Raw genomic sequence first — 22,006 nt, 5'->3', positions numbered from 1 at the left:
GAGGTGGGTGGCCCGAGAGGTGAGCAGAGGGATTGGGTGAGGGTGGGTGGGATCCGTGGGGAGACAAGGCAGGAAGAAGGGCCAGGAAGCGGCAGCGGAAACAGGAGGCGGCACAGCCGAGGGGACAGCGCGGTGGAGCGAGAGCTCTAAGCAGCAAAGACGGGCAAGGGGACCAAGGCAGCAGAGATGGTGAGTGGATGTGAACCCTCAAAAGTGCTCGAGAGTGTGGGCACTTAGGACGGAGACCCCCAGGACCTGTTGGAAAGACCCAGAAATGCCGGGGAAGTGACAGAGTGGAAACCAGGTGTGTGTTGCCCCGAGAACAAGAGGCTGGACGGCAGCTGGAGTGGCCGCTTCTCCAGCCATGATGGCAGCTCTGGGGGCTCGCGGCCAAGTGAAGCCTGAGACCCGGGGCTCCTCCCCCCTGCGACCCTGGCTCCCCGGCCCCTGCAAGTCCCCACAAGTGGCCTCACCTTACCTTTGACCAGCGGGAGGGGGCACAGGCTGTGAGGCTGGACCAGTCATCCCAGGATGGGGCAGGAGCCCCAATGTCTACCATCAGAGCCCCCTTCCCCCACATCCCCAGAAGCACCCCAAAGGCCCGCGAGGAGCCCCTCTCTGGAGCCTGTAACCCTCAGGGAGCACGAAGAAAGAAAAACTGGAGACCATGTGTCCAGGCACGGATGACGGGGGCAGCAAGATGCAACCCACCCCTACCGCGGCGTTCAGCCTCCAAACGGAAGGGAATTCTGACACGGGCTGCAGCACGGAGGAACCTCCTGCGAAGCGAAATAAGCCAGTCACAGGAGGCCTGTCCTGTCCTACGTCTGTCACGTATGGAGTCAAATTCACAGGGACAGAAAGTGGGATATGGTTACCACCAGGGGCTGCGAGAGACGGAAGAACGGCGAGTCCGTGTTTAATGGGGACGAGGTTTAGTTTTGCGCAATGAGAAGAGTCCTGGCGATGGAGGTAGCGGTGGCTGCCCCGCACCCTGGATGAACTTGATGCCACTGAACTGGACACTCGAAAATGGTCAGGATGTCATTTCCATCTCATGTGGGTTTTTCTTCTTTTTTTTTTTTTTTAACCACCATTAAGAAAAGAGAGAAAGAAGAGAAGCCTTCCCAGATGGCTCCTGGTCCCCCTGGCGCCCCCCCCTGGAGACCCAGCACACACTGTCCTTGTCAGAGGTGGACACTCCCAGGACACGAGGCCGAGGGCAGTGGCGCAAGGATCTCTTCCCTGGTTCAAGGTGAAACTGCCAGGAAGGAGCATTTTGAGGAATGAAATGAAAATGAAAACGCTTTGGCCACACCTCATCTCATGCCAAACACTTTCTGGCTGATGGTATCAATGTCCTTTGAGAGAATGTTCCAAAGCTTCCATCGCCAGCCCAGGCAGGCCTCTCTTTTGAGCCCCAGGCCTAACTGCCACCTGGACGCACCAAATAGAACCATTTCCACCTGGGACAAGTTCAAGGCACATCTACGTCCTTAGCTCCCAGCCCTCCCTACAGGGTGACCATCCACTCTGACCCCAAAACAGGCACCTGCAATTCCTCCCCCTGCTCCACATACCACATCCAACTAGTTACCAAACCTGCTGATGCCACCTTGAAAATGCGGCCACCTCCATCCTGCCTGGCAGGAAACAGATGCGATGTCACACAAGGAAACATTTTTAACAATCAGAGCCGGCAGCCGTGTGTGGCCACAAGCAGCGTGTCTGGCCGCAAGCAGCCTGTCCGGCGAGGGCTGTTTGCAGCTGGGGCAGCAGTGGAGACCTTGCCACCAGGCAGGCCCTGGATTCCTACTCAGTGTGCTGTTTACGTCCCACACGAGCTCAGCCTCGGGCCCACATCACCCACCGCCTCCTTCATTTCCCCAGAGGCCCCCCAGAGGGTGGCGGATGCTCCCACATGCCCCCCCCCAATCAACCACAGGGGGAATTCAAGATGGTTAAGCTTGGGTTTAGGGCGGGGGCAGCGCTTGTGGACGAGTCATTTCTACAGCCCTGCCGCTTGGTCCTGCCTTGAAGCCCACGCCTGCCTCGCACTGGCCTGGATGGGGGCACCGCCCGGTTGTGCCTTGGTGGCTTCTCTTCTGCACGGTCTGTTTCCTGACCAGCAGGCTCATTTATTTGTAATGCTGGGTGATGAACAGAACTTTTAAAACCAAACAGCAGGAAGCTTCCCAAAGGCTTTGGGGGGCCAGGGGTGACAACAAGACAGATCTGCACCCCGCCCCATGAACCATTCTCCCCCAGTGACAACCAGGAAGGACCTTCAACTTCAGCTCCGGAAGAGAACCCTCAGCCCAACTTGTCCTCCTCGTCCATATCTTGGAGACTTAAAGCTTCCTCCAAATACTTCCTAAGAGGTATTTACAGGTGACCTGATACCACATCTGACATTTGCTTCAAAATAATCCGGGATGAGTGTGTGCCTGTGTGTCTGTGTGTGGGCGTGGGCACGTGTGCACGCATATCCGTGCACGTGTGTGCATGCCGACACTTGAAGCTGGTGAGGAAACGTGATGTGTCTTTCAACTCTGGTGCATGTTTGAAAATTTTCCATAATCACTTTTCGCTAAACATTTGAACACATGCAGGCATTCCTGCTGTGGAGCAGTAGAGTCACTGGTGTCTCTGAAAGCCCTGGGAAGCGGATTCGACCCCCAGCCCAACACAGAGGGTTAAGGACCCAGCTTTGGCGCACCATAGGTCCCTGGAACTCCATATGCCAAAGGGCGGCCAAAAAAAAAGAAAGAAAGAAAAAAAAAAGAATGAGACTACAGTGGCTCAGGTCCCTGTGGAGGTGCGGATGTGATCCCTAGCCTGGTGCAGTGGGTTAAAGGATTCGGCATTGCTGTAGCTTCAGTGTAGGTGGCAGATGCGGCTTGGATTCAATCCCTGGCCCGAGAACTTCCATGTTCCACGAGTGTGGCCATACAAAAGGAAAAAAAATTAACACATGCTTCCTGAAGAAATGACTAAGGCAACGGAGGTGGGAGGGTGATGCTGGTTAAGGGCTTGGGTATAACATCAGAATTAGAGTTCTGCTCCATCAAACAGGAACAAAACTCTAACCCTGGCCAAGTCATGTGGCCATGGCAGCCTCAAGAGAAGGCAGACACGGGAGAACCCACCAGCTGCCCTGGGGTCTTAGGAAGAGGACAAAGGTTAAGGTGTCAAGGACTCAGGTCAGAGCTGGGTACCAGTGCAAGCGATGAACGCTGTTTCCCTCTGTTGTTACTATTACTGTTGTTGTTATTGCCATCGTTAAAACAAGGGCATGTGCATAACGCACTTAGCAGGCCAGGGCCTGGCACCTGCTAAAGCAGGCATCGGACTCTCGGATTGGGAGGGATGCCAACAGACAACCAGGAAGGGGGCGAGCACTAGGCTGAGAGTCCAAAATAAAGGTTCTTTTGCGTCTGGATTTCACCAGTCGGGCTTGTGGGGGACGGTCAAGACGATGCAGCCCTAGGTGACAAGGCCCACCTACACCTGTCCCTGGGCTTCTGGCTCATTAACGTGCTCATTCTCAAACTTTTCAGGAACTAAAAGAAACATGGATAACGAACACCGGCCACAACCTATTTTCTGGGAAGAATCATTGCGAAAACACCGTAAGAATCAGAGATTTCGCTAAACGTGAAAATACCTGGGCTGGCAGGGAGGGGGGTGGTTTGAAAAGGGACCAGGCACAGCACAGGGCAGCACAGGGCCCACGGTCCTCAGCGAGCAGTGGGCAGCACTGGCCTCTACCAGCTGGATGCCCACCCCACCCCATAGGAAGCCAGTTTCCCCCCCTCCCATGGGGCGGGGCGTGGTGTTCGAGTTTTATCAGGCGGCCCCAGGGAGCCGGCTCCAGGATGATTTCAGCCTTCCTGGGGCAGCCCAAGGAGTGGAGCCTTGCCCAGCTCCAAAGTGACATCACCGGGGGCCCCAGGCAGGACCACTTCTCCTCAAGAGGCCTAGAACCCCCAGAACCCACTGACTCTCCCCAGAGCCCCCAGTCCCCTGAAGCCAGGCCTGCCCTGCTGGTCAGAGCCACGGTGGTCAACGTGCCACTGCTTTTATTTTCTCTGCTTGGGGCAGGGGAGGCAGACTGGGGAAAGGAAGGGTGCAAAGTTACTGCCTGAGGCTAATCCCCACCTCCACGTCTCTGTCTCTCTCTCCATCTACTGGGTAAAGTGCTTCCTGCAGAAGACAAGGCCGTCAGAGAACTAGAAGAGTGTTTAAAATGATCTAAGCCAGCCCATCACTATACAGCTGGGGAGGTGCGAAGTGCCTGGCCCATGACCTCAGCACTGGCGACAGTAACCAATGGCAACAGCTAGGGCCCTGGAGACGGTCCACAGCCCCTGGCTGTACAGTCTGGGTAAGCCCGCCACGCTCTCTGGGCCTCTGCTGGGAAAGCAAAACTTGGCCCAGATGGATACCCAGCATGTAAGTAAGATAGGGCGTCCCTGGTTCTGTGATTCCTCAGTGAGGGAGAAGCCTGCCTCCGCCCCTAACGCTTCATCTAGCACCTTCCACCACAGCATTTGGGGGGGGGAGGTGTCAGGAAGGGGTGCAGCAGAGAAGGGAGGGGCAGCCCCGCCCCCTTCCTTGCCTGCCCTCCTCACACCCAAACCAGGGTTAGGGGGTCTGCCTCTCCCTGCAACTGTTCCACGGAGGCGCGGGGGAGAGAGAATTCTTCCAAGGACACCAAGCTTTAGTCACCAGAGATGGCATTCTGACCAGCAACACCTGTTAAAACTCAACTCATGACCAGTTTCTGATGCTACTGGCTGGAGCATTTAATTAAATATTACTCACTCAGGAAGCAGCCCCTGCCAACTCACCCCCAAACCGAACAGTTCATTTTCAGAGAAAAAGAGAGGGAGGGAGGAGCCTGCGCCCTCCTCAGCTGGTACCAGCAGAGCTTCCCTGGTCCCCTGTCTCGGGGGCCAGCGCAGCCCTCTTTTCAGAACCAAGGGAGGCAAGTCCAGTTAAGCAGCTCAGGAGCCAAGTTAAGCAGATCTCAGGAGCCAGCGGCCCCCGTGCCAGGTTACCATGGACCGTACACACACACACACACACACTCTCTCTCTCCTCTCACGGAGACTCACACACAGATGCATTCAGAGATGCACACTAACTCACACAAAGACACACACGTGCACTCAGAGACACACAGACAATTGCACAGACACACGGAAGCCCTCAGACATATTCGCATACACTGTCACACGTATTCACGCACACACACACAGATGGACTCGCAGACACACACAGCCCCCTCACGTACAGGCACCAGCACACCCCACACTCAACCCACACCAACTGCAGTCTCTCCCTACAGACCAAGGCCCCCGGACCACCCTTAACGTTCCCAGGAGCTTTTGCCTTGAACTTGAACAGGACAGTTACCGCCGACGGACCCAGGCTGCTCTGCTTTTTCTGTTTTAATCTTATTTCCTGACAGCGCACTCGGCTCCCCCTGGGTTGCCGGGAGAAGCCGCGGCGGCTCCGGGGCGGCGGGGAGGGCGGCGCCGCCCGGGGTGTCGCCCGGCGGGCTTCCCGGGGGAGGCGCCGCGGGCAGAGCTGGGGAGCCCCGAGGGGGCCCGTCGGGCCGCGCTGCAGACCCGGGTCCGGGCGGGCGGGAAAAACGAAAGTAACTTCGTGGCGCGGGGTCGCGCTGCCCCCGTGCGGAAGGGCCAGTCGGCGCCCCCGCCTCGGCCGCAAGGATGGTCGCGGGACCGGAGGCCCCAGGGCGTCCCCGCACCCAGAGGTCGGAGGGGGCCGCCGCGCGTCCCGGGCCCCCTTTCTGAGTCTGCAACCTCCGAAACTCAACCCCGGGGGCGACGGTCGCCGGGGCCGCCGGGACTCGCGCCCCGTCTCGCCCCCGCAGGTGGGACTGGGGGCCGTGCGACCTGTCCGTGCCTGCAGCGGCGGGAGCGGTGCTGGGCGGCGCCTCGACCCCCCTCCCGGCACCCACGGCGAAAGAAGGGCTCCCCGCGCACCCCACCTGGTCCCCAGCAGGGACCCTACCCTGTCTCCAGTGCCCGCTCGATCCCCAAGTCCGCTTGCAGATCCCCGCGCGCATTCGGCCGAACCCCGACCCACCCAGTCCCCGTGCCCGGGCCTGCCTACCGCTCCGAGGAGGCCGCCGCCGCCGCCAGCTCTCCGGGGCCGAGGAGGCTCCCGCCGCCGGGAGGGAAGTCGCCTCCTTCCCGCGGCCCGGGCGCCAGAGCTTGGAACCTGGTTCCTGCTGCGAGCGCGCGCAGGCTGCCCGAGCGCGACTTCTGTGCAAAAAAGAAAAAGCAACCGAAGCCTTTAAAGTGGAAAAAAAAAAAAAAAAAAAAAAAAAAGCGCCGGGGCGGGGCCGCCCCGCCCCCTGCTCCGGGCCGCCCCGCCCCCTGCTCGGGCTCCAGCAGCAGCTCCGGGCTCTGCGCTTGGCAGGGGCGGCAGCGGGGCGCCGGGCGGACTGCGGGTCACGTGCCCGGCGATGGCTCCACCGCCCCCGCTCCCGCCCCCTCCTCCGCCCGGGCAGCCTCCCTACCCCCAGGCCATCCGGGCGCTCGGGGCCGAAGCTGAGCGGCCGCGCCAGGCAGCGCCGGAGCTGTGGTCCCTCCGCAGACGTCTTTGGGAAACGCTGGGCAGCCCCCGCTGGGCAAGAGCCCGGGTTGCAACACCAGGAGGGCCGCGGCCGTGCCGCCCCGAGTGGAGGCGGGGGGCTTACTAATAATAATTTTTCAATTCTCTTGGGAGGGTCGGGGTTGTTTCAGTAACCTCTGGAGCAAGGCCTTGCTTGCCTCATCTGAAATTCCCAGCAGTTTGGAGTTCCATAATTCTAGGACACAGGAGAGGAGTTCGTGGGCCGGCAGAGAATCCAAGGACTCCCCGCCCTGTCCGAGCCACCCCCTGCCCCCACCATGCATTTCCGTCTTGGTACCCACAGGGACACTGGGCTTGGGACGCCCAGACCCTTGGGACCCTGGCACCTCTACACCCGCAGCTCGTCCTCGGCTCTGGGCACGAAGCTGGAGGCGGTCTGCTCCAGGAATGTTTGTTGAATGAGAGAATGAATGAATGAATGAGCGATTAAGGGGAAGGTATCCATCCCCCACCCCTCTCCACCAAGACGTCTCCAGATAAGTGTCCTGTGGCTCTAGCTCATCAAAGGGCTTTTCCTCCCCCTCCCCCAACAGAACAGTCACTTGCACCCTAGAACTGGGACGATTTTAAAGAAAAAACGTTTTAAAGATAAAAACCTCTTTACATTCTTCCACCCCTTGTGTGTCCTGTCCACTGCAGGGAATGGGGAATTAACATTATTGGAGGGAGTTCCCACTGTGGTTCAGCAGGTTAAGAACCCAGCTAGCATCCATGAGGATGCAGGTTCGATCCCTGGCCTCTCTCATTGGGTTAAGGATCCAGCGGTGCTGCAAGCTGTGCCATAGGTAGGGGGTGCAGCTCAGATCCCGCATTGCTGTGGCTGTGGCTTAGGCCAGCGTCTACGGCTCCCATCTGATCCCTAACCTGGGAACTTCCATAGGCAGCATGGGTGGCCATAAAAAGACAAAAAACAAAAACAAACAAATGAAAACATTAGTGGAGAAGTTATTTCATCCTTACCATCACTCTCTAAGGGCAGTTGTAAAGGTGAGGCAGCAGTTACTGGCCAAAGGTCCCGCTGTAGCAGAGCTTGGAGCCCAGCTAGACTCTGAAATCCCAACGTTTGTTTTGGTCTTCTTACCTCACTGGGCTGAAAATCACTTTTGTTTTGGATTTAAAAATTACTGAGGCTCACGGGCAAGATGGGTCTGCGTTCTGGACTCAGGTGAACTCCCCCGGTTTGAGTTGTCTAGGATATTGAACACCAGCCCGGCAGGGGGGCCGCTGCTGAGCCCCTGCCGGGCCTTCCTGGGACAGCTCCTTCCCCCAGAGACTCTGCTTTGGCTCCTCTCTGAAGTACCTAGATAACAGTATCTGATGCAGAGTTCTTGAGAGGTGAAAATTGCCCTCAGCAGAGGGAGGAGGTGATTGTGAGCACAAAGGTCCCCAAGCCTCCTGGAGCCTGAGGGTTGATCACATTCCTCTCTGTGACTCCGCCCTGTTACCTTACCATCAGCCAATCAGAGGTCCCTGCATGAGCCCATCACTTACCCCCTGCCACCTGCCTCTCCCTGGCTTGGCTTTGTTGTGGTTGTCCTTGTTTTGTCTATTCTAGGGCCACACATGGAGGTTCCCAGGATAGAGGTCTAATCAGAGCTGTAGCCACCGGCCTACACCACAGCTCACGGCAACGCCGGCTCCTTAACCCACTGAGCGAGGCCAGGGATCGAACCCGAAACCTCAAGGTTTCTAGTTGGATTCATTAACCACGGCGCCACGATGGAAACTCCTCCCTCTCTTGGCTTTTAAAAATGCTTTACGGGGAGTTCCCGTCGTGGCGCAGTGGTTAACGAATCTGACTAGGAACCATGAGGTGGCCGGTTCAATCCCTGGCCTCACACAGTGGGTTAAGGATCCGGCGTTGCTGTGAGCTCTGGTGTAGGTCGCAGACACAGCTCGGATACGACATTTCTGCCTGGCGTAGGCTGGCGGCTACAGTTCTGATTAGACCCCTAGCCAGGGAACCTCCATATGCTGCAGGTGTGGCCCTAGAAAAGCCACACACACACACAAAATGTTTTACGGTTTTGTTAACTGGGGAGTTTGGGGCACGAGTCCCCATCTCCTTTCACGGCTCTGCAACAAACCTTTCTTTGCCTCAAACTCTGACATTTCGCTGCTTTTGGCCTCAGTGTGCCTGGGGCACAGGATCTTGCGCTAACACCAGCACTTCCCCCCGGGGCTGGGGCGGGGGAGGGGGCTTTGCATTTAAAAAGAGCACTAGACTCCCTTTAGCTCCTTGGCAGTTTGAGAACTGCTAGTTGTCTCAGAGGGAAAGGGGGCTTGGGAGAAACTGAAAATATCCAAGATGGCAGGAGGGGTGAGTAGCCTAATTCCTGGAAAGCACAGCTGACTCTCTGGCCTCTGTGCTTCATCGCTTTCCCTCCAAAGAATAACCAGAGTTGGTGTGTTACGCAGGAAGTGTGGGCCCTTCACCAGAAGTGGTGGAATGCTGGAGGTTGGGGCTTGGGACTTTGATGCTATCAGCTTTCCTAAGGAGAGCGCCTCCCGGCCTCTGCCCTTAGCCTGGAGGACCTTTGGGGGCACATGGGGCCGACCAAGCATAATTCAACTGGCAGAGTCCATTTGTTTGGGACCAGAGACCCCAACTTGAAAGTGAGGGGCCTGAAACAGACCGTTCCCAGTGAGAAGTTCTGAGCACCCTGCCCCTCCCTCAGCATTAATGGTGACATGGCAGCTCTCATCCAGTTGGGTAATTAGATGCTGCTGACCTAAATTTCCCAGAGGAATCCCTGGGAGTGAGCCTTCCTCTCCTCGGGGACGTGAGCAGGTAGGCGAAAGGATGCGGGGAGCTAGTCCTCCAGCAGTGACCTGGAGCAGTGTTGAGCCATTGCAGAGACCAGATTGTCTGAAAGGGGTGGACCCTTATCTTATCAGCACCGATACTGTTGTTTGTTTCAGAAGATACATAAACTTGTGACATCAGCCGAAAAACATCAGCCCGGAATGTGAAGACTGACTCAAGTCTTAAACTGGGTGTCTGTGTCCCACAGCGGGAGAGTGGGGACGGAGATGGCTCTGGGCCCCTGGTGGTGTCACCTCCGCCCACATTCACACTGCATCACTTGCATTAAGTACCGTTTGTCCACTTCTTTAATCTGTCTCGGGAACCTGATGGGGAGAAATGATTCGCAAATTCACTATCAGCTGCTTTTTTTCTGATGATGAAAAGTCTGTCCAGAGATGTCTTGGACACTTTTTGAGCCTTTAGAGCAGAATCCTGCTGCCCTGACAAGCTCCCTTCTCCTAGGGGTTCCCACTGTCTCTGAGTCCCTTTTGCTGCTCGGAGTGAATGGGAAAGAACTGTGAAGTAGACAAGCCTACTGCAAACCCCGCCTCTGCCATTCACTGGCCCTGTGACCTTGAGCAAGTTGCCTACTCTTTCTGGGACTCAGGTTCCTCATCCAGAGAATAGCTCTACCTCTTTCCCAGGATTTGGTGGGGGAGGGAAGGGCAGCAATCACTCAGCTAATATTGATTGAGCACCACATGGGCAAAGTATTGTGTTAAAATGAAATCCAGAAGGGTTTGGAGAATATCAAGATAATAGATACATTTTAGCTTTTTTTTTTTTTTTTTTTTGGTCTCTTCTAGGGCCTCACCTGCGGCATATGGAGGTTCCTAGGCTAGGGGTCTAATTGGAGCTATAGCCGCCAGCCTATACCATAGCCACGGCAACACAGGATCCGAGCCGCATCTGTGACCTACACCACAGCTCACGGCAACACCGGATCCTTAACCCAGTGAGCGAGGCCAGGGATCGAACCCAAAACTTCATGGTTCCTGTTCGTTAACCACTGAGCCACGACAGGGAACTCCCATTTGACGCATTTTAGATGTCACTATGGACAATAATAAAAGAGTTCCGGAGTTCCCACTGTGGTTCAGCAGTAAGGAACCCAACTAGTATCCATGAAGAAGCAGGTTTGATCCCTGGCTTCACTCAGTGGGTTAAGGGTCCAATGTTTCTGTGAGCTGTGGTGTAGGTGGCAGACGCGACTCAGACCAGGTGTTGCTGTGGTTGTGGCTGTGGCCAGCAGCTGCAGCTCTGATTTGACCCCTAGTCTGGGAACTTCCATATGCCATGGGTGCGGCCCTTTTAAAAAGAGAGAGGGAGACAATAAATAAATAAACACATACATACATACAAACAAAAAGAGGTTTCCTGGAAAACCATGGGATCCATAACACAAGTTCTGGAAAGATCCACCAGAACCTAAAACACTGAAGCATGTTAATAAAATTTAGGCCCATTCTGCATCTCTAACACAAGATATATTTAGTTCATGAACTGAAACTAAAGTAGAGTAGGCCTTACCTTACAGAACTTTTATCTTTAAGCCGTCCTAAGTGAGTAGGCAGATTCTTAGACTCCGGCCTTAAATGTCTGTGGTTTTCACTCTGTATCACAGAATTATTAGACAGCGACACCTGCTGGCATAATATGATATTGCAGAGTAGCTCTATCAGACATTGTTAATCATCAGAATAAAGGGATGACACAAAGTTTCAGTGGCTTTAAAGGGGCTGTTGGGAGTTCCCGTCCTGGCTCCGTGGAAACGAATCTGACTAGCATCCATAGGGATGCAGGTTCAATCCCTGGCCTTGCCCAGTGGGTTAAGGATCCGGCATTGCTGTGAGCTGTGGTGTAGGTCGCAGATGCGGCTCAGATCTGGTGTTGCTGTGGCTGTGGTGTAGGCTGGGAGCTGTAGCTCTCATTGGACCCCTATGCTGGGAACCTCCATATGCCACGGGTGCAGCCCTAAAAGACAAAAAATAAGAAATAAATGAGACATTGAGGGGCAACCAGGCTTGATGAGAGCTCCTATAATCTTGAGAAGAAATTAATAAAGCGATGACCTTGGACTTATGAAAATAATTTTAAGTGTCAAAAGCACCTTCGGTGAAATAAAAGTGATCTCGATGCCTGTCTTGACTCTTAACCAGACATTTTCAACAGTCCTTCAGTGTATTTCCTCCCCATGGAACATCTTCAATATTATAGTAAAATATATATTATAGTAAAACTCCTGCACAAGCGAAGCACCCCTCCAAGTATTTATATTTTCTTTACTAAATATCAAGAAAGAATAAATATTGAACAGCACTGTTCTGCATGCTGGAGAGAGAGAGTAAACAAGAGGGACCAGGCTCCTGGCCTTCGAGAATTTCCATTTAAGTGGAAGAGACAGATAATAAACAGTAAATGAGATCATCTCAGGTAGTAACAGGTGGAGGATAAAGAATCATTGGATAGAAGTCTGCTCTGTGGTCTATTTTTTCTTCAGAAAGAAACATGGATTCATGTGGACTCAGTTCAACATTAAGACTCTCTATAGGGAATTCCCATAGTGGTGCAGCAGAAACAAATTCAACTAGGAACCATGAGGTTGTGGGTTCGATCCCTGGCCTCGCTCAGTGGGTTAAGGATCTGGTGTTGCTGTAAGCTGTGGTATAGGTCGCAGACATGGCTCGGATCTGGCATTGCTGTGACTGTGGCATAGGCCGGCAGCAACAGCTCTGGTTAGACCCCCTAGCCTGGGAACCTCCATATGCCACAGGTGCGGCCCTAAAAGGACAAAATAAAAATAAATAAATAAATAAATAAAGACTATAAAGAGTCTAGAAAGCTCACCCTTCTGCCCCAAATGAGAAATCAGAGACCTCCAAAAGTCAGAGACTCACATATTCTTCCTGTCCTTACAGGTGTTTTGGAGACACCTGGAAAATCAGCCCAAATTCCTAGGGCTGGCCTCTACACTTTGTCCTCATCTCAGGGTACACCAGCCAGGGGATCAACTGCCATGTTCCTTTTTTGGCTGCACCCACAGCATATGGAAGTTTCCAGGTCAGGGACTGAATCCAAGCCACAGCTGCAGCAATCCTGGATCCTTTAACCCACTGCACCAGGCCAGGGATCAAACTCACACCTCAGCAGCGAACCCGAGCCACTGCAGTCAGATTAATTTTTTTTTTTTTTTCGTCTTTTTGCCTTTTTTTGGGCCGCTCCCGCGGCATATGGACATTCCCAGGCTAGGGGTCTAATCGGAGCTGTAGCCGCCGGCCTACACCAGAGCCACAGCAACATGGGATCCAAGCCACGTCTACGACCTATACCACAGTTCACGGCAACGCCAGATCCTTAACCGACTGAGCAAGGCCAGGGATCGAACCCACAACCTCATAGTTCCTAGTCGGATTTGTTAACCACTGCGCCACGACAGGAACTCCTGCAGTCGGATCCTTAAACCACAGCACCACAGTGGGAACTCCAGCTGCCGCATTCATTAGGTATGTACTTCTTGGGAGTGAGCTGTACGCCCCATGTTGTGCGGGGAGCTTCTAAGGTTAGCTCTGATCCCACAGGGGAGCTATTTGGAGAGTGAGATGAATCTGTCCTCATTCTGTCTCACTCTTGGAAAAATGCCTCCGAGACCTTAGAGTATCAGTCCCTCCACCCTCTGTACAAAACCTGGCACTTTCTGGCTGGGAATTATTTTGGGTTTTTTTGTTGTTGTTGTCTTTTGTCTTTTTAGGGCTGCACCTGCGTCATATGGAAGTTCCCAGGCTAGGGGTCTAATTGGAGCTGTTGCTGCCTGCCTACGCCACAGCCACAGCAACACAGGATCCGAGCTGCAAATTCGACCTACACCACAGCTCATGGTAATGCCGGATCCTTAACCCACTGAGCAAGACCAGGGATCGAACCCGTAACCTCATGGTTCCTAGTCGGATTTGTTTCCACTGTGCCACGACGGGAAGTCCTGGCTGGGAAGTGGTGATGCTGGTTCTGGGTGGGCTTCTTCCTCTCTGGGGATGTCTTGAGTATTTCTCTCTAGGAGAGATCATGTTAGAAGAAGAAAGAGTTAAGACACCTAAACCTATAGGATGATTGTTGATGGGGGTGTGTGTGTGTGTGTATGTACACACCTATCTCACACACACATATATATGTATTTGTTTGTTTGTTTTTTGCTTTTTTCAGGGCCACACCTGCAGCATGTGGAAGTGCCCACACCAGGGATCAAATCGGAGCTGCACCTGCTGGCCTACACCACAGCTCACGGCAATGCAGGATCCTTCACCCACTGAGCGAGGCCAGGAATGGAACCCTCATCCTCATGGGTACTAGTCGGGCTCATAACCTCTGAGCCACAATGGGATCTCCAACAGAGGTATTTTTTAAAAAGTTCACACATATAGAACGCTTACTGTATGTGCCAGGCAGGGTGCTCCAAGTGTTACATGCATCACTCACGCAAGCCTCCTCGGAGGTGGGCACCAGGGCTGGCTACGTTGCACGATGGGGAAGCTGAGACATCAAGTGGGAAGTTCATCACCCAGCGTTACTCAGCCACTAAGTGGCAGAGCCAAGATGTGAACCCAGAGTGACTCAGAAGTCCCAGCTCTGTGTGGGCCCAGGTCACGTTGACGCTGATGGCCTCGGGGCACCAGGAGCAGCACGTGGCAGAAAGAAGTGCTTCTGAGCCTCTGGAAGGGGTCAAAGACAGGACCACAGCCAAACAGGAGACCTGGGCGAGTCAGAGGCCAGCTGATGAGGATGCGTGTGGGCACCACCTCTAAGGAGTGGCCCTGCAGTCAGGTGGAGAGGGGGGCACCGGGTGGCCCTCCGCGGGTCACGTGCCCCTCACTCACTCCCAGCCCTGCCCACCCCATCACCGCCTCTACCCTCACCCTGTGCCAGTGTGTCCTCCAAATGTTGGCCCACCCAGAACCTGTGCTCATGACCTTAACCTGGAAATAGGTCCTTACAGGTGTCATCAAGGTGAGGTCATCCTGGGTAGGGGTGGGTCCTAATCCAATGGCCGGTGTCTCTAACTCCTCTTGGACACAGAGGAGAACATCACGTGGTGACACAGGCAGAGAACAGAGAGACACATTCAAAGAATGCCAGGGACCCGAGTTCCTGTTATGGCGCAGTGGTTAACGAATCCGACTAGGAACCATAAGGTTGTGGGTTCGATCCCTGGCCTTGCTCAGTCGGTTAAGGATCCGGCGTTGCCATGAACTGTGGTGTAGGTTGCAGACGCGGCTCGGATCCCGCGTTGCTGTGGCTGTGGCGTAGGCCGGCAGCTACAGCTCTGATTAGACCCCTAGCCTGGGAACCTCCATATGCCGTGGGAGCGGCCCTAGAAAAGGCAAAAAAAAAAGACCAAAAAAAAAGAGAAAGAATACCAAGGATGGAGTTCCCGCTGGGGCGCAATGGGATCGGCAGCATCTCTGGAACACCGGGAGGTAGGTTCCATACCTGGCCTGGCACACCGGGTTAAGGATCCAGTGTTGCCACAGCTACAGTGTAGGTCACAGCTACAGCTCGGACGTGATCCCTGGTCTAGAACTCTATATGCCTCGGTGTGGCCAAAAAAGAAAAAAATTAAGAATGCCAAGGATGCTAGGAGCCACTAAAGCTGGCCACAGAGGGAGCCCCCGGGAGTGGCCTCTCTCTTTCCCCACCACTCCAGGGGTCTCTCCCCACCCTCATGACACTGGACCTGTTTATGCCTCCCAGCCCACAGCCAGCAGAGCCCTGCTCTGCCCCTGTTCTAGCCGTGGTGACAGACGGCCTGTTTCCATGTAACCTCCCAGACCCCCTCCCAGAGGCAGGCAGGACGGTGCTTCCCTGCTCCACCTGGAACATCGGCTGGGCAGCCTTGCACTTGCAGAAAACTCCAAGTTCAACAGTGGGCCGAGAGGGAAGTCCTTGAGCACCATGACTGGTGGGGACACTGAGGGACCAGCCAGGAGGCTCACCTAAGTCCCCAAAACTAGCTCATGATTAACCCCCCCAAACGGAGCAGAAAGTTTGTAAAGTCTCCCTTGGTACTACCCCCCCAAAGCCAACACAGAAGTCACGTTGGGGAGCCCCTTCCTCCCCCCAGAGGGAGCCCCAAGCTCAGCCCCCAGGCCCTTATAGGACTCCATTCTTTTCTTTTTTTTTCTCTTTTCCCTTTTTACAGTGCACCTATGGCATATGGATGTTCCCAGGCTTGGGGCTGATTCGGAGTGACAGCTGCCGGCCTCCGCCACAGCCACAGCCACTCAGGATCTGAACTGTGTCTTCGACCTACATCACAGCCCATAGCAACACTGGATCTTTAACCCCCTGAGTGAGGCCAAGGATCAAACCTGTATCCTCGTGGATACTAATCAGGCTCATTAGCTCTGAGCCACAGTGGGAACTCCCTGATGTATTTATTTTTATTTTTTCTTTCTTGGCCACCCCGTGGAAGTTTCTGGGCCAGGGATCAAATCTGAGCCAGGGCTGTGACATATCCCACAGCTATAGCAACACTGGATCCTTACCCCACTGAACTAAGCCGGGGATTGAACCCACGTCCCTGCAACTGCAGAGACCCCATCGATCCCATGTGCCATAGTGGGAACTCCTATTGTTCCTGATGTAATTGTTATTCTTATCAGAGCAGAACAAAGAAGGGGACTTCTGATTAAACATGGCTGACCCACAGAGTTCCCACTGTGGCTCAGTGGTAATGAAACTGACTAGTAACCATGAGGACGCAGGTTTGATCCCTGACCTTGCTCAGTGGATTAAGGATCTGGTGCTGCTGTGAGCTGCGGTGTAGGTCACCGACGAGGCTCCGATCTGGCGTTGCTGCAGCTGTGGCGTAGGCCAGCAGCTGCAGCCCCAATTTGACCCCTAGCCTGGGAACTTCCATATGCCACAGATGCAGACCTAAAAAGATAAAAAAAAAAAAAAAAAAAAAAGGCTAATCCACAGAGTTCCCACTGTGGCTCAGTGGTAATGAACCTGACTAGTAACCATGAAGATGCAGGTTCAGTCCCTGGCCTCATCCTTAAATCTCCTAATTCTTTTCTCCAAATCCTGGAGAGAACTGTTACTGGTCCATATGCCACAGGTGCAGCCCTAAAAAGACAAAAAAAAAAAAAAAAAAAAAAATGGCTGACACGTAGAGTTCCCGTTGTGGCTCAATGGGTTAAGGACCTAACGTTGTCTCTGTGAGGATTCAGGTTCGATCCCTGGCCTGGCTCAAGGGATTAAGGATCCACGCCATAAATTGTGGCATAGGTTGTAGATACAACTCAGGTCCATTGTTGCTGTGGCTGTGGTGTAGGCTGCAGCTGCAGCTCCAATTCAACCCTGGCCCAGGGAACCTCCATATGCCACAGGAGCGGCCCTAGAAAAGGCAAAAAGAAAAGAAAAAAGAAAAAAAAAAAAAAAAAAAGCAGGCTTGCTTACCAATAAAAACATGATATAAGCCTCAGGTCATTAAGCAAAAGATAAAATGAGGCCCATATTCAGGTTTAACAAGATAATGATCCTTGGGACCCAGGACAGGAATTTAAGGGAAAGAGGACCTTCCACAGTGGGGGACCCTGATTAAAGCTGAGATGAGTCAACATATTTAGCAGATGTCACCGCCCTTCTGCTGATCTGAATGAGCACAGGACAGACCTAGTTTGGCCTCATAGGGTCAAATACTCTCTTACCCAATAAGGAAGGGGGAGCTAGTGATGTGAGCCTGACGTCTCCTTGAAGAACGAGGAAGAAGGGGGCCTCTCCCCCTCCCCACTTTCCTAGCTGATAAAACTGCAGCCCACCTGATCCTGGGGCAGCGCCTCCTCACCCGCCCGCCTGCCCGCATCTCTCTCAAGCGTCCTATCCTAATAAATCTATTTATTGCCCATCACTTAGTCTTTCGCTGAATTCCTTCTGCGATGAGACACAAAACCTGAGCCTCGGTAAGTCCAGACACCAGATTCTAATTAAAAAAAAAAAAAAAAACACAGGTTCAGGAGCTCCCATTGTGGCTCAGCAGCTTAAGAACCCAATTAGTATCCATGAAGATGCGGGTTGCTTCCCTGGCCTCGCTCAGTGGGTTAAGGATCCGGCGTTGCCGTGAACTGTAGGTTGCAGATGCAGCTCAGATCTGGAGTTGCTGTGGGCGGCAGCTGCAGCTCTGATTCAACCCCTAGCCTGGGAACTTCCATAAGCTGCAGGTGCAGCCCTAAAAAGAAACAAACAAACAAACATGAGTTCAAGTCCCAGTCTGGGTTTAGGCTGGGTTGGAGTTAGAGGGGTTTTCAGTTTCGATTATAACAGATACAACAAATATTTATTGAATCAAAATGATGATATAATTATATCATGCAAGTGGAAGGAGAAGAGTGTGGATTCCCTTCTCTCATAGATGAAAAATAACAAGCATAGTGATAATAATGATGAGAATAGCCAACGGCTTATTGAACGATTGTTGAAAAAAAGATTATTTTGTGCCAGGCCCAAAGTACACGTGTTAATCCATTTACTCCTCACATGAGCCCCGGGGCAGGGAATAGTCTCCCACATCAGAGATGAGGAAACTGAGGCATGAAGACATAGATCAATCACTTGGTCAGGGTAGTTCCGCCAGTGAGTGGCAGAACCTGAATTTGAACCCAGGTAATTTGTCTCAGGAGTCAGCACCTTATCTATTATTCTGTCTTGTCTTAGATTTTAGATATTTGGATAATGTCATAAGTGAAAAAACATATGAAACAGTAGTATAGCAAGCTATTGAGAAATACGGCAGTAAGTATCAGAAGAAACAGCCAAAAAAGAATTGCAAGGAGCCGCCTCTAGGGCGTGGCTGGCCACTGGTGTGGGGAGGGGTGGGACAGGAAACTGCTGGGGGTTTTTGTTTTACTTGCAGCATTCTGAAATTTCAAAAACTACTTGCACGCGTTCTTTTGATTTTGATTAAATCGAATCCCTCCAAGGAGCTTCAAACAGGACAAAAGGGATGCCCAGTCTCCTCCGTCAAGGTAACCCTCAGGCCAGCTTCCTGTGTGGCCCCCAGACCATCGAACTCGGCTCTCCCTTTGCATCATGGTCCAATCCGGGCACCGGGGCCTCTCTTGAGTGTTCCACTGCGGCTCTGCTTCAGAACAGATGTCCAAGCTGCAGGAGCTCTGGTCTCGCTGCCACCCCCTGTGCCCAAGGACCATGCCACTAAGACATGGGAGTGGGGCGGTCACATGCACCCAGAGCTCAGAGACCCTATGTCTGCCCCAGAGGGAGGGCTCCTGCCTGCCACCGCCCATGGCTGGCATAGACCCGAGGAGGATCTGGGGAAGGCGAGGTCTGTAAGCCAGGTGGCCCCGGGGCATCGGAGCTCCCTTCGCATTTTATGAGTGGTCTGGTTGCCTTTGTCCCTGACTTCAAGGTGCCACCGAGACACCTAATATCTCTCTGGACTGACGGTGCTCTGGGATATTGGGTCCATCAAATGCCAACCAGGCCCTCCCTCCCTGCCCCAGGAATCTGCCCTCAGGAGTGGGCGAGCCCCTCCCTGTCACCCCACCCTGTCTTCGTTCCATCCCGCGAGAGAGCTGCCAGGCTCAGTGTCCGGGAAGCTGAGTCTGGGTGAGGTCCCCTGCATGCCCACTCACAACCCAGAAGGAGGAAGACTGGGGTGGGGTGAGGTGAATTTCCTTTCTATTTAAAGAAAAGAACCCAAGTCAGTATTTTTAGGTGCCAGCTAAGAAGTTGCTTCCTCTGAACAGGGTCTCTGTCTGCTGTGCGGTGGGGTGGAGGCTGACCCAGCTGGCAGAGTTAGGACAGGGAGAAGAGGAGGAAAAGGGGCTGCGGGGTGTCTCCAGCTGCCTGGGCTGGTTCAGGACAGATGCTGACATCTGGTTTTCGGTGAAGGGTCTGCCCCCACCCCGCACCGGCCACTCAGCCAGTGGGCTCATCTGGAGCTCCAGAAAGAACGTTCAGGAAATTGATGGCAATTTGAACCTGGGCTCCTTCTGGCCTCCGGATTTCATTCTGATACCAGACCACCCAGGCAGCTGGCACGTACCAGGGGTGGTCTGAGCTGTGTCTGGAAGCCACATCTGGGAGGCTCCTCTGCAGCGGATGCCTGAAGCTGAGGCCACGTGCTGGACTGTCAACCTGTGCTTCTCTGCGTCCTGCGGGGCCATTTTCAAGAAGGTTCTCCAGTGACCCTGCAGCTTGTGCATGTTGAAGTTCCCCTCTGTCGCCTGGAGCAGCTGGGAAGGACACAGGGACCACAGCCAAGGCCCAAGAGAGAAGAGCAGCCTCCCATTAGGGGCCTCCAGGCTCTGGGGCCGCTGGGGTGGTGGAGCTGAGGCCTGCGGGCTTGGGCAAGGTGCGTGCAGAGGTGACGGCTCCCCGCTGCAGCTGGGCTGCTGGATGGCTGGGCTGCTAGACGGAGAGCCTTGCTGGTAAACCAGCCTCTGCAGCCACACTCCGAGGAGCCCTTGCGCTTTCCAAGGGCTTCCAGGTCATAAGTGGAAGCAGGTCCTCAGGACCCTGGAGCGGCCTCAGGAATTGATCCCATCAGGGCTGCCAGAGCCCAAGACAGAGACCATTCTCGTGGGTTCTGGCAGCTCCAGGCCCTTGGCCTATGGATGATGAGACCGAGGCCCAGAGCCGGGAAGGGGGCTGACCGGTGTCCTGTGGGCCTTTGCCCTGGTTGGCGGCTCCCAGTGGAAGCCCCCCTGCGGGGTGAGGGCCCGTGCTGCTCCCCGCCCCCAGGGCGGGGGGGTGGTCTCCCCGGGCTCCCAGCCAGGCTGCCCAGCCTGTTTCTCCCCCCAGCAGGCAGTTTCTCCGCCTCGCCCTGTGCTCCGTTTACCCAACTGCATGCACCGTGCCTAGCATCCAGCGAGCACTCCATAAATACCTCGTGGGCGACTGTGACACCTGCTGGCAGTGTTTCCTGAACACCGCACACTTGCAGCCCCAACTTGTGGATCTGTATCCTGACTCCCTTGCCCACTCCCCAAGAACCCCAGAACTGCCATCTTTCCCAGGTTTTCTCAGGATGTGGGCTGCACCTGAGAGCCCGCTTTGTGCAAGATGGCAGCCCGGGCACCCCAGAGACTCCAATTGTCTGATGAGCAGGCAAGGTGGGGGTACCGGTACCTGCTCTCCATGGTGCAGACCCAGTGCCTCTGGGCCACGGGTCTCTCTTAACGAGGGCCGCGCTGACACCTGGCTCTGTGCCTCCCGTTGCCAAGCCGGGTTCATCCTCCCAACCGGTAGAGGAGGAGACGGAAGTTCATAGTGGTAAGAGGGGGCCGTCGCTCTGCCACTAAGCTGCAGGGCCGGGATTTGGACCCAGTGTTTCTGACTCTAGGGCCTACCTCTTAACTCCACAACCTCCCAGGTATCCTGGAAGTCAAGGCCCGCAGGACCTGCATCCTCGCTCCCAACGTCCTACCTGGGGGTGGAAACTCTGCCCAGGCTACATCGCACACCCCGGCTGTCTGGACAGGCCTCAGGCCTGAAAGGAAATCGCTCTTGGCAGGAGCCCCTCCGGAGTGGGAGCCGCCGTGTGGGCAGAGCCGGAGGGACTTCGTGGAGCCAGCACTGGCCTCCCCGCTGATCCAAAACACATGGCAACACAACCTGACAGCCTGGATTCGGGCAACTGCTGACTCAGTCAACAAGCACTGTGTACCAGGCAGCGGGGCCATAGACATGAGTCGCTGGACTTTGCTGGGCTAATGGGGAGGGTACATCATCAGAAAACCACAGGTTGATATGGGAGAAGGGACCCTGTCTGCCTGGTTCACAGCTCTGTCCCCAGCGCTCGCCTTAGTGACAAGTGGAGTGAGCGAATGAAGGGATGGATGGATGGACGGGTGAATGGATGGATGGATGGATGGAGGGATGGAGGGATGGAGGGATGGAGGGATGGATGGAGGGATGGAGGGATGGATGGATGGATGGATGGATGGATGGATGGAGGGAGGGATGGAGGGATGGAGGGATGGATGGATGGATGGATGGATGGATGGATGTGTGGATGGGTGGATGGGTGGGCGGGTGGATGGATGGACGGATGGGTGGATGACTCCAGCAGTGGGCAGTTTGGCTGCTCCCTGTCTTGCTGAGTCCTCACACCACAGCCAGACCTGGATGGACCCCTCCCTGGTAGCAACCCCTTCAATGACCCACCATCCCAGGAAGTGATGCTCAAGCTTTGCCCCCAAACCACCCTAACCCACCTCAGGTGGGAATAGCTTTGGCGTCTTATGTTTCATATTGGAAAGGGATGGAATTTTGCTTTCTGCTCCAGGTTCATTTTAGCATAAAAATAATACTCACAGATTTTGCCCTAGGAGATGGTGCTTCCTTTGTCCTGTGGCTTCAAGCCCCCAACTCTGCATGAAGGTTTTGAGATGTTTGAGACACTGGGAAGATCCCAGATAGCACTGACACTCCTTGGCTGGCCTTCAAGGCCCTAAGGTCTAGCCTCTGTCATCTCTGTCACCTCTCCGACACTTGGACTGTCCTCCCAGCAGA

The 22,006-nt window shown here is 54.4% G+C and overlaps 2 protein-coding genes across 3 annotated transcripts in view; both read right to left on the bottom strand.

Annotated features, from left to right (window-relative positions):
* The window catches only part of SPSB1 (splA/ryanodine receptor domain and SOCS box containing 1), a 69,900-nt gene extending 63,598 nt beyond the window's left edge, over nt 1–6,302 (bottom strand). For both annotated transcript variants that reach the window (XR_014807021.1, XM_021095289.2), the window contains exon 1: nt 6,145–6,302. The gene's annotated coding sequence lies outside the window, so the exon portion shown is untranslated. The remainder of the gene's footprint in view (nt 1–6,144) is intronic.
* The window catches only part of LOC146402550 (uncharacterized), a 42,774-nt gene extending 35,842 nt beyond the window's left edge, over nt 1–6,932 (bottom strand). The window contains exons 1-2 of the mRNA XM_084965692.1: nt 6,926–6,932; nt 4,168–6,296 (exon numbers count right to left, since the gene is read on the bottom strand). Of these exons, the coding sequence (XP_084821818.1) occupies nt 5,215–6,296; nt 6,926–6,932 (1,089 nt within the window). The 3' untranslated portion in view covers nt 4,168–5,214. The remainder of the gene's footprint in view (nt 1–4,167; nt 6,297–6,925) is intronic.
* Nucleotides 6,933–22,006: the final 15,074 nt, after the last annotated feature.

Source organism: Sus scrofa, chromosome 6 (assembly GCF_054392235.1).
Source record: "Sus scrofa isolate SSC_HxYL_T2T_F1_AM1 chromosome 6, Sscrofa_HxYL_maternal_Yorkshire_Landrace_v2.0, whole genome shotgun sequence".
Lineage (NCBI taxonomy): Eukaryota > Metazoa > Chordata > Mammalia > Artiodactyla > Suidae > Sus > Sus scrofa.
Note: the sequence above shows the minus strand (reverse complement) of the source record. Positions and strands in the feature narration are given on the sequence as shown.